This window comes from Delphinapterus leucas, unplaced genomic scaffold, assembly GCF_059928025.1.
Source record: "Delphinapterus leucas isolate spDelLeu-1000000601 "Yukka" unplaced genomic scaffold, BTC_Dleu_Yukka2 spDelLeu_asBTCV2_sq25, whole genome shotgun sequence".
Taxonomy (NCBI): domain Eukaryota; kingdom Metazoa; phylum Chordata; class Mammalia; order Artiodactyla; family Monodontidae; genus Delphinapterus; species Delphinapterus leucas.
In genome coordinates this window covers 18876338-18888496 of record NW_028322234.1, presented here as the reverse complement: position 1 = coordinate 18888496, position 12159 = coordinate 18876338, and the positions used below count along the sequence as shown (strand labels likewise).

General features: G+C 57.2%; 2 protein-coding genes across 2 annotated transcripts in view; one reads left to right on the top strand and one right to left on the bottom strand.

The window, feature by feature from the left end:
• Nucleotides 1-867: 867 nt before the first annotated feature.
• The window catches only part of MED16 (mediator complex subunit 16), a 40567-nt gene continuing 29275 nt past the window's right edge, over nucleotides 868-12159 (bottom strand). Inside the window, exon 15 of the mRNA XM_089905829.1 lies at nucleotides 868-1382. The gene's annotated coding sequence lies outside the window, so the exon portion shown is untranslated. The remainder of the gene's footprint in view (nucleotides 1383-12159) is intronic.
• Nucleotides 5825-10324, top strand: PRTN3 (proteinase 3). The gene is given in 7 exon segments (XM_030760671.2): nucleotides 5825-5856; nucleotides 6811-7001; nucleotides 7788-7947; nucleotides 8281-8434; nucleotides 9136-9251; nucleotides 9253-9364; nucleotides 9777-10324. Coding segments are annotated over 7 exon segments (936 nt in total). The 3' UTR covers nucleotides 9948-10324.

Below are 12159 nucleotides of genomic sequence, written 5' to 3'. Positions count from 1 at the left end.
CCCCACGCCTCTGTCCCATCCCGCAGCCCCACCCTGGCCCGCGCAGTAGTGACTCTAATAAAGGATCTGTTCCCGTTCTGTCCACGGTACCTGATTTCTGCTTTGCGGGGGCGGGAAGGGGCTGGGGGCCGAGCACAGGGACATCTTCCGGCAAGAGTGGCATCCACCCCAGGGGCCTCCACTCACGGAATCCGCTCACAGCCCTGAGGACCAGGGACTCTTGTTATCTCCACCTGACGGCGGTGGCGCCAAGGCTCAGAGAGGTTGGGTGACTACCCTGAGGCCACACAGCCAGAGTGGGCTCTGAACCCACATCTATGAGATTCCAGACCCCCTTAACCGTCTCTCATTTTGGTCGAGAATACAGTCACCCATAGTATCTGCAGGGGCTTGGCTCCAGGACGCCGGTGGATACCCAAACCCGCGGATGCTCAAGTCCCTTATATCAAACGCCGTAATATTTGCAAGTAACCTACGCACATCCTTCAGTGCACTTAAAATCATCTCTAGATGACTTAAAATACCTAATAAAATGTAAATGCTGTGTAAATATAGTTGCCCGCCTACAGCAAATTCAAGTTTCGCTTTTTAGAACTTTCTGGAAAATTTTTTCCCACTTTTTTTTTTTTTTTTTTGCGGTACGCGGGCCTCTCGCTGTTGTGGCCTCTCCCGTTGCGGAGCACAGGCTCCGGACGCGCAGGCTCAGCGGCCATAGATCTAGCCGCTCCGCGGCATGTGGGATCTTCCCGGACCGGGGCACGAGCCCGTGTCCCCTGCATTGGCAGACAGACTCTCAACCACTGCGCCACCAGGGAAGCCCTTCCCAAATATTTTTGATCTGCGGTTGGTTGAATCCGAGAAACTGGCTTTAGACTACTTGCCACTTGAATCGGTTAAAGAGCCTTATGTGAAAGAAACTAAAATATAAATGTTAAATAATAAATATAATTTTATAGGGACTTCCCCGGAGGTCCAGGGGTTAAGACTCCACGCTTCCACTGCAAGGGGCACGGGTTGGATCCCTAGTTGGGGAAATAAGATCCCCCATGCCCCACAGTGCAGCCAAACTATATATATATGTATTTATATATTTATATAAATGATATATAAAACGTGACAAACATAATCGTATAAATAACATACAAAACATAATAAAAATAATTATATAAATGATATATAAAACATAATACACAGGGGCTTCCCTGGTGGCTCAGTGGTTGAGAGTCCGCCTGCCGATGCAGGGGACACGGGTTCGTGCCCCGGTCCGGGAAGATCCCACATGCCGCGGAGCGGCTGGGCCCGTGAGCCATGGCCACTGAGCCTGCGCGTCTGGGGCCTGTGCTCCGCAACAGGAGAGGTCACAACGGTGAGAGGCCCGCGTACTGCAAAAAAAAAATAATATATATATATATATATATATATATACTTAATAACTCATAATAAAATATAACAAATCCATTGTGTAAATATTGTACATTAATATTTATATTTATACTATATTTATCTTATATATTTATAATATAATACATATAATGTGCACCTAAAATCAGTAAGGAAAAAAATTAGAGCCCAGTAGTAAAAAAGTGGGTCACGGATGTAAGCAGTTCACAGCAAAGAAACACAGAAGGCTCTTGACGATGTGGAAACACTGCCCCTCACCCAGTGCGTGAGAAATGCCTGCTGGCCTTCTGGGAGGTGGGCTTTTCACCCAGGGGGTTGATCACGAAGCCTGCCGTCTGCGGTGTCTCGTCTGGGGTGGGGGGGACGGGGTGGCAGGGACGGGTCGGGCATCCGAACCAGGTGCCGCCCTGGGGGCTGCCCACGTGTCACCTTGCACAGACGGGGACAGGTCCTGCCACGTGGCTCGAGGGAAAGAGGCTGCAAAGGATCCAGTGTTCCGGGCTGGCGGTGGGGAGACCACAGAAGGCCGGGGCGGGCGGGTAGCACACAGCTGTGGAAGGGGCTCAGCCCAGCCGGCGTCGGGGCCAAAATGGAGATGCCCAGCTCTGCCCTTCTCCTGGAGGCACTGCTGATGCCCCAACACGCAGGGGAGGGGAGGGGCTCGAAGGGGCGGCGCTGTGCCCCGAGCCGGGTGGTGTTGGGGTCTGTGCGGTCCCGATCCCCCTGCCCTGACCGCGTGCCCTCCACCCCCTCACTGCCCCAGAAGCCCCCAGCGATGGCCCACACTCACTGGCCACCAAGGTTAGTTGTGTCGCCATTAAGCCGTTTTACAGATGGGGAGCCCGAGGCCCAGGGAGCTCCTATCACCACTGGCGTTGCTGACGCTTATTGGGCACCAGCTGTGTGCCAGGCCTTCACCCCATCCTACAGGCCTGGTCTGTGGGACCTGGGTCTGTTTATTTGTTTTTCATAATTTATTGCAGTGAAATTCACATAACATAAAATTCACTCTTTTAAAGGGAACAATTCAGTGGTTTTTAGTGTATTTCACTAGGTTGTGCAACCCTCACCGCTTTCCATCACCCCCAAAAGAAGCTCCGTCCCCATCGGCAGTCACCTCTCCTCCCCCTCCCCCAGCCCCTGACAACCACTAACCACTAACTCTCTGTGTCTGTGGATCGGCCTGCTCTGGACGTTTCCCATCAAAGGAATCACACCCTGTGTGTCCTTCTGTGTCCGGCTTCTCTCACTGAGCATCGTGTTCTCAGGGTCCATCCACGCTGTAGTGAGTGTCAGTGCTTCACACTTTTTCACGGCTGAGTGATGTTCCCGGGTGTGGAGGGATGTATATCCATCGTCCGTCGATGGTCTCTGGGTTGGTTCCACCCTGGCTAATGTGAATCACGTCGCTGTGGACATTTGTGTACATGTTTTGTTTGAACATTGATTTTCAATGCTATGGATTTGTACCCAGGAGTGGGATTGGGGGTTCACAATGGGCCCTGCTTTATAGAAGGGGAAACTGAGGCCCAGAGAGGAATGTCAGCGGCTCAGGAGCCCAGAATGGTCTCAGGGGTCCCGCCTGCTGATTGTTCAGATGGGGAAACTGAGGCCCTAGGGTGTTGGGGTCCAAGAGCATATGGTCTCAGCTTGGAGCCCCCAACACTGGCCCCCTCAAGAAAGGAGTGTTTTTCCTTTTTCAGGAGAGAAGAGGAAAAAGAGGCAGAGACACAGAGGCTGAGCCTCTCCCGCCCTCCTTCCCTCGATCCTGGGTGGGTCGGCTCGGGTCCGCTTGCCCCCTCACCCCGCCCCAGCCCGCGTTCCCGGCGAGGCCGTTGCCTGTTGCACCAGCCACAGTTGGAGCGGGAAGGGGCCGAGGCCACAGCTTCCAGCCCCACTTCCCCTCCACCTGCTGGCCCGACCCCCAGAGGCCCCCGATGGTTCCCTCCCTCCCAGTTACAACCCCCAGGGCTCCCGGTGGCCCCAGCTCCCCACCCAGTCCCATGCCTTCCTAAGCCTCTGCCTTCAGGCAGCCCCCCAGCCCTGCACTCACCTGCCTGCCCCCACCCCAGGCCTGGAGCAGAGAGGAGGACCCCGGGCCATCCCCCTGTCTTGTCTGATGCTGTGACTCCCCTCCCCCCCACGCCCCACCCCACCCACCGGGAGGCTCCCTGGGGAGTGAGAGCTTTCGGCCAGGACCCCGTGGGCAGTTACCTAGCAAGGTTGTGTGTGTGTGTTTCTTTTTCTTTTTCAGTTAAAGCTTTATCGAAATGTACTTCTCCTACCATACAACCCACCAGCTTAACAATTCAGCGGCGTTTAGTACAGTCACGGGGTTGTGCAACCACCACCTCTAATTCCAGAACATTCTCACCACCCTGAAAAGAAGCCCTGTCCCCATGAGCACTCACCCTCATGCTCTCCCCCAGCCCCTGACAACCAGGAACCCTCTGCCTGTTCTGGACGTTTCCCATCAATGGAATCACACCCTGTGTGTCCTTCTGTGTCTGGCTTCTCTCACTGAGCATTGTGTTCTCAGGGTCCATCCACACTGTAGCGAGTGTCAGTGTCTCTCTCCTTTTCAGGGCTGAGTGATGCTCCCCTGTGTGTATCCCCTTTCATCAAGCTCTTAACTGTATTAGGGAAGTCAGCCCCTGAGGTGGGGTTGTTCTCATGACTCCCCATCATTAACAGATGGGGAAACCGAGGCCCAGAGAGGTGGCGTTTCTAGCCCAGAATCACAAAGCACAGCAGAATGTGAACCAAGGCGAGGGACTCCAGACCCTGGGGTGTACCCGCCCCGCGTCTGCCCCCAGAAGAGCCTGGATCTGAGAGAGGCACGTGCTGACCCGGCCCAGCCGCTGAGAGGATGGGCTGAGACGGGGAGAAGCACAGCAGAAAAAGGAAGGGAGTGGTGGGGTGGCAGCGACAGGGCTGGCACCTGTGCTCACCTCACTTCACTGCGCGCCCACACACTCCAATACTCTAACTTATCCAATCCTCCTGCTGTCGCCCTGGGGGAGGGACTATTACTATGATCACCCCATTGTACACGTGGGGAAACCGAGGCACCAAGCAGCCTGCCCCGCTGGACCGGACAGTGCCAGTCCGAAGAGATGTTCTTGTCAAACGAGAAGAACCAGTTCTGAAAGCAAAAGGCACAGCAGCCCCGGGTTTCTGTGGAGACATGTCAGGGCCACACCCAGGGCTGCAGAGTCCCAGACACCCGGCGGCCTTTCCCGAGTGACTGGGCTGATGTGTGACTTAAAAACACTTCGGCAATACAGATGGTCAACAGGCACATGAAAAGATCACTAGTGATTAGAGAAGAGGAAATCAAAAATACAATGAGGTGTGAATTCTGACCTCACATGGGTCAGAATGGCCACCATCAAAAAGTCTACAAATTACAAACGCTGGAGAGGGTGTGGAGAAAAGGGAACCCTCTTACACTGTTGGTGGGAATGTAAGTTGGTGCAGCCATTAAGGAAAACAGTATGGAGGTTCCTCAAAAAACTAAAAATAGAGTTGCCATATGACCCAGCAATCCCACTCCTGGGCACATACCCAGACAAAACTATAATTTGAGAAGATACATGCACCCCTGTGTTCATAGCAGCACTATTTATAATAGCCAAGACATGGAAACAACCTAAATTCTGATCAACAGATGAATGGATAAAGAAGATGTGGTCCATATATACAATGGAATACGACTCAGCCATAAAAAAGAAATGAAATCATGCCATTTGCAGCAACATGGATGGACCTAGAGATGACCATACTAAGTGAAGTGAGTCAGAAAGAGAAAGACAGATACCATGTGATATCACTTATATGTGAAATCTCAAATATGACACAAATGAACCTATCTTCGAAACAGAAACAGACTCATGGACATAGAGAACAGAGTTATGGTTGCCAAGGGGGAGAGGGGTGGGGGAGGGATGGATGGACTGCGAGTTTGTGGTTAGCAGATGCAAACTATTATACATAGGATGGATAAACAGCAAGGTCCTACTGTAGAGCACAGGGAACTCGATTCACTATCCTGGGATAAACCATAATGGAAAAGAATATGGAAAAGAATATAAAAAATAAATTATTTGAAAAAAAAGAGCCGGGGCGGGGGAAAGAAAAGAATATATATATATATATGTATAACTGAGTCACCTCGCCGTTTAGTAGAAATTAACACAACATTGTAAATCAACTCTACTTCAATAAAATTTAAAAGATAAAAAATAAAAACGCATCGGCAGAGGGGCAGCCACCCGCAGGGCGGGAAGCAGTGAGGCACGCAGGCTGCTCCAGGAGTCCTTTGTGGGCAAAACTCAGAGCAGGTGTTTCTGCCTCAGAGACGTTCATTCATTCCAAAGGGGAAAGTGTGACTCGGTGGGAGGGACACGCAGGCGCCTCAGAGATGATGCCCCACATCCTGGGGACCATCGATCGGTATGCAGACCCCATCTCCGTGTGGGGACCCCGCACAAGCCCATTCGGAGGGACGTTCCCCCAAAAACCCACCAGGTTGCCACCAAGGACACGGTATGAGGGCCAGGAGAGGCTGAGGGGCTGCCCCAGAGCCCAGGAGACTCGGGGAGGCGGGGTGGGGGATCCTGGACCAGAGACTGGCTGATTGTGAAATCCAGGCGGCCTGTGAGGGGCAAACTTTGTGCAAGACGTGGCCCCGGGGAAGCTGGGGCAGCACATCCGGGAATTCTGCGGACTGCTGTAAGCATGAAATGCTTTCAAAATGAAAAGCTTAAAAACTTTTTTTTGGCCCCCAAATTCCGTGAGCTCCTCTATCTATGCTTCTGTAGGTTTAAATTTTTCATAATAATGAGTCAGTTATAAATAGATACATAAATAAATGTCTCCCGGCACCAGAGTCTCCCCCTGCCCCCTCCCGTGTGGGGCAGCATCCCTGGTCCCAGCCACTGCATGCCAGGAGCCCCCCAGTCGTGACGACCACAGGTGTCCCCAGATATCTCCAGGTGTCCCTGGGGGAGGAATCGCCCCAGGTGAGAGCTCTGCCTTAGAGGGAAGAGTGACTCCCCCAGACAAAGTGAGGGCAGAGAGATGATCCTGTGGGTCTCAGGAGGCACAGGGCTCTGAGACCCTCACCCCCTTTCCTGTCCTGCTGAGTGGGATTCATCCCACCCCTGCACACGTCGGTCACATCTCACCTTGCTGGGGCTACAGGGACCCTCTGGGGGCAGGCAGTGCCCCCTTGGAGGTGTGGAAGCTGGGGTGCATGTCACTGTGAGGGCTGTGGCCACAAGCCCCCTTGTCCAGAGGACTTCCGGCATGGGGTGGGTGGGAGCCACCTTCCTGCATCTCTTGAGGACCCCGAGCCTGAGCCTGAAGCCCCTGCAGGCTTCCTGGGGTGCAGCTTTGACCCCCAAGCTCCCGAGCCCTCAAGCTGGAAGGAGGAAGTGGGGACGCCCAGCCCAGGTGTGGGGCAACCCTAATAGCCTCCCTGAATTGGGGCTATAAGAGGGGGCGGGCAGGCAGGGGGCATGGCCCAACCATAACCCGAAGCTGCAGACCCTCCAGCCCTGCCCTTGCCCCGGTGCTCCCGGCTGTGCTGCTGGGCGGTGAGTGGGGCCCAAGTCCGTCCGTCCGTCCATCTGCCTGTCCCATGCCCTCACGGCTCAGATGGGGAAAGTGAAGCGGGACCCAGCTCAGCTGGCTGCTTGGAATGAATGCCTCAAGGGGAGGGGAGGAGAGAAAGGGGGGGCCTGGGATACGTAGCTCTCTTTCCCCATCTGTAAAATGGGCAAAACCTAGTCCTTCCTGCCCAGGGAGGTGTCCTAGGGACTCAATATAACCAGAATCCCTGGACAGCACCTGGCACCCAGCAAGCACTCAGTAAGAGTGCACGCACGAACGAATGTGTCACCGAGTGAATGACGCACATGTCAGAGGAAAAGCCGGAGTGAGGGAACCCCTCCGCCCTCATCCTGATGAGGCTTTTTCATGCCTCAGTTTGTCCATCTGCAAGATGGGTCATCTTGCCAGCTTCTTCCCCCTACTGACCTCCAGGACTGGGCGCCGCTGCTTCCTGGGAGCCTTCAGAAATAATAATGATAATGACCACCGGGCTCTCCCCAGCGCTAACTGTCCCTGGCCCGGGCCTCTTCCCTCCACAGCCCCCAGCTGCCCTGTGCTGCTATGGGACCTCCAATTTGCACATGGGGAAACGGAGGCTCTGAGGGGTCCCGGGGCTGGTGGAGGCCACACAGCGGCTCTGCTCTCGTCCCCCGACCCCCGTCTGGGCTCCCTGGGCGGGGGATGGGGCGGTGGGGTGGGGTCGGTCCCCCGTCCAGGGAGCCGCGGAGGGCGTTAGGCAAGGCGACGGCCGCTAACCCCGGCGTCCCCAGGTGTAGCCCGGGCCGCGGAGATAGTGGGCGGGCGGGAAGCCCAGCCCCACTCGCGCCCCTACATGGCGTCGCTGCAGCTGTTCCCCAGCAACCACTTCTGCGGGGGGACCTTGATCCACCCGCGCTTCGTGCTGACCGCAGCCCACTGCCTGAACAACGTGTGAGTGAGTGCGCCTGCGCGGTGCGGGCCTGCCCGGGGAGGGGGTGGTGCTCCGAGGGAGGGGGCGTGGCGCTGCCCCGGGGGTCCGAGGGGGCGAGGCGCGGCCTGCCTCCGCTTGCCTGGTCTCAGCCCCTCCGGTCCATCTGCCCAACCCTCTCATCCCAAACTAGACAGGCACCTGCCCTGCTCCCCAGTCCGACGTGACCCCCTGAAGCCCCAGGAGGATTAGCTCAAGCCAGGGGTCCAACCCTTGGGGGCAAGATGCAGACGCGGGGGGGGGGGCGTCTCCTGGGACGGCGGGCAGTCCCTGAGGGGCTGCACCCTGGGCCTCAGGACGGGGGTGGGGGGCACGTGGGGGGGTCGGGGTCCCAGCGAGGCGCACAGCCTGCAGACCTCCGAGCCCACCGAGCAGAGGTTCAGCGTCAGCCGCCTGTTTGAGAACAACTACGACCCACAGGAGAAGCTGAATGACGTCCTCCTCCTGCAGGTGGGTGCGCGGGGCCAGCAGGGCCCAGGGACCCCTGTTCATTCATTTTCCAGCACCTACTGTACGGAGCCCCGGCGGGCGTGGGACACGGCCTGGTGGGGAGAGAGCCGGTCACCACCTTCTGAGCAAGCGGGATGCCCCCACGCCCCGCCCCCAGCCTTCGCCCAGCTATGTCCCCTCCCTGCTGCCTGCGCTGTTCCCAGATACCCTCAGCCTTGGCACCAGCCTCCCCTCCTCAGGGAAGCCTCCCCTCACCCTACTTGAGTGACAGCCACCCCTCCCCCGATACAGTGTTCATCAGTGTACTGGGCTATGTTTCCCTTGACTCTGCCGCCTGCCGTTCTCTTCTTGGCCCCTCCCAGCCCCAAAGATCAGCTCCCGGAAGGCAGAGGTAGGATCCCCAGGGCTTAGCCCAGGATCAAGCATACAGCTGGTGCTCAATAAGTGCTTCGTAAGTGAATGAACGCAACAGTGACCAATGCTGCAAAGGGGAGTCTCATGGCCTCGGGGAATGTGAAACTGAGCCCTGGCAGGTTTGGAGGGTGATCAGGGCAGCCTCCCTGGAGGAGGTGACCCCTGAGGTAGAGCCAGGCGGAGGGAACAGCATGTGCAAAGGCCTGGAGGAGGCACTTTGAGATAATCGTCCACGGGTGGCTGCGGGTCCTGGAGACTCACTGCCCACCAACCGCCCTCTGTCCCAGCTGGACCGCCCGGCCACCCTCAACCCCCAGGTTGCAGTGGCCCAGCTCCCCCAGCAGAACCAGCTGCTGCCCCACGGCACCCAGTGCCTGGCCACGGGCTGGGGCCGCCTGGGCACCTGAGCCGCTGCCCCAGGTCCTGCAGGAGCTCAGCGTCACCGTGGTCGCTTTCCTGTGCAGGCCACAGAACGTGTGCACCTTTGTGCCCCGACACAGGGCTGGCATCTGTTTTGTATGTACTGGGGGCTGCAGCTCGGTGGCTGCAGGGACAGCCAGGAGAGGGAGGGAGGGCAGGCAGGCGGGTGCCTCCGTCACACCATCTGGAAGGTGGGCACACCCATCGTGAGGGGGTAACGGGGCCTTCATGGGTCTGGGGGCTTTTCCACCCCGCAGCTCCCCCTTGGGTGGGTGCCCCAGCCCTGCTCCTGGGGCCACACCCAGAATTCTGGGGTCCAGGCATATAGCAGGGGGCCAATAAATGCCCGCTCTCCTCCAGAAGGGCCTCCCCTCCCTGTCTCACCCACATACTTTAAAGAAAATTCTAGACTGGAAACGTTTCACCCCTACGTGGCCCCTTCCCCTGAGGTAGCCTCGTCTGCCTGCTGGCCTGGCCTGAGTGACTGACCGACCTGCCCCCTCCCCAGGGGGACTCAGGTGGCCCCTTGATCTGCGATGGTGTCATCCAGGGCATGGACTCCTTTGTGATCCAGGGATGCGCCACCCGCCAGTACCCTGACTTCTTTGCTCGCGTCTCCCTCTACGTAGACTGGATCCGCTCAGTGCTGAGCAACGCGGGGGGCGAGGACGGCCCCTGAGCCCCCCCCCCGCCACCGGGCACTGAGGCCATGCTGTGGAGAGACGCGGCGGGTCTGCTTCTGCGCCCGTGCCCCCCTTCCTGCGCCCCCGGCTCTTGGGAGCCAGGCAGACCCACGGTGCATCAATAAAAGCTGAACCGTCCCCCTGGCTCCTGTGTGTCCTTCCCACAGGGAGATGTGGGGGAGAGTGGCCCAGGGTCCTCAGCGTCCGAGTCCCCAAACCCCGAGCTCGGGGTGGGGGTGGGAACAGAGGCCTGGAAGTCGGAGGAGGGCGCAGGTCACAGCGGATCCCACTCCCCAGATGCCCGCAGACGTGGGTTCTAACCCAGCCCCGCCAGTGTGACCCGGGGCAAGTTACCGCCCCTCTCTGTGCCTCAGTTTCCTCATCTGGAAAACGGAGTCACTCCAGACATTTCCCAAGTGTCCAAGGAGCCCCACCCCGGCCCTCAGGGCTAGGGGTGTCCTGTCCAGTTCTGTGTCTCCCAGTTCCGGGGCCACTTGAGGACCAAGCTCTCATAACATGGAGTGCCCAGGGCCTGTGGGGCTCCTGACCAGTCAGGGGCAGGCAGAAAGGCTATTAGGGAGGCTTCTTGAAGGAGGCAGCAATGCCTGAATAAGAACAAAAGGAGAAGTGTCGCCAGGCAAGGCACAGCCAGTGTAAGGGCCCTGCATCAGGACAAGCTTGGGGGTGTGGGGGAAGGAGAGCAGATCAGGGAGGGGGCAGGGCTGGAGCATGCAGGGCCACAGAATGAACTGGGGTCTAGAGGAGAGGCCTGAGGCCAGGCAGAGGTAGGGGTCATTGGCCAGCCGTGGAGAGGGCACGTGGCCATGGCAATGAGGCAGTGGAGGCTCAGAGAGAGGGGCCAACCAGCTCACCGGACACACCAGAGTTGGGAGGCAGCTCTTTTGTTATTGATTTACTCTGCCGCCATCTGGTGGCAGCATGCGAATTCAAGCTGGAGTCAGAACCCCCAGGGCTGCCCCCTTTTTAACTGTTTCACACCTCAGCCGACCACCCCAGGGGAGGAGATGAGACTGGTTTTCCACTTCAGCAGGAGCAAGAGTGTGCTGAGACCTGAGGCAAAGCCGAAATCCTGGGAAACGCAAGCTGATAAGTGTTGAGGGAACGCCGGGAATTTTCTGCATTTCCCACGGGCCAGCGGCAGGGAAGTGGTTTCTATAAAAAGCCCAGAGGGATTTTGGTGCCCAGCACTGGGGGTAAATGAGGTTTGCTGGAGGGAATGTTGGATTGAGCCCATTGATGGGAACAGAAAGACCCAGAAAAAACAGCCCTGGGTGTTTTCTATTTTCTTTTTTTTTTTTTTAACTTTTTTTTTTTTTGGCTGCCTTGGGTCTTTGTTGCTGCGCACAGGCTTTCTCTAGTTGCGCGAGCGGGGGCTACTCTTCGTTGGGGTGGGTGCACGGGCTTCTCACTGCGGTGGCTTCTCTTGTGGAGCACGGGCTCTAGGCGCGCGGGCTCAGTAGTTGTGGCTCACGGGCTTCAGTAGTTGTGGCTCGCGGGCTCTAGAGCTCAGGCTCAGTAGTTGTGGCTCGTGGGCTCTAGAGCGCAGGCTCAGTAGTTGTGGCGCACGGGCTTAGTTGTTCCGCGGCATGTGGGATCTTCCCGGACCAGGGCTCGAACCCGTGTCCCCTGCACTGGCAGGCGGATTCTTAACCACTGCGCCACCAGGGAAGCCTGTCTTCTATTTTCTATGAGCCCGTGTACGTGTGTGTGTAACAGAGGAAAGTTCTGCACAGCAAAGATCAGATCCAAGAAGGGGAGGTGAGGCTGGGGGATATAGGGGCCTGGGTTGATTTGCTGGACGTTGGCCGGGGTTGTTGAGATTCAGGGGACAGACCCACAGGAATCATAAACAGGATGTTGGGCAGGTGCGACCTGGGGGACCTCGGGGACAGCAGGGCGGCTCCCAACAGCGTGGGGAGACACGCAGAGCATCATTTTCCTGTTGCGGTGTGACGGGGATCAAGCGAGAGACTCCCCGTGGCATCACGGCTCTGATCGTGAATCAGAACTCCCCCAGATGCCCAGCCCCGCTCCCCAAGGCAACCAGCACCGTGCCCTTTGGAAGAGGGTTAATGGTTAACAAGCCCTCAAGGACGGCACTTTCTCATCTGAGAACTTTACAAAAAGTTCATTCATTTAATCCTCAGGACAATCCTGTGAGATGGGAGCCTATAACTTCCATTTTAC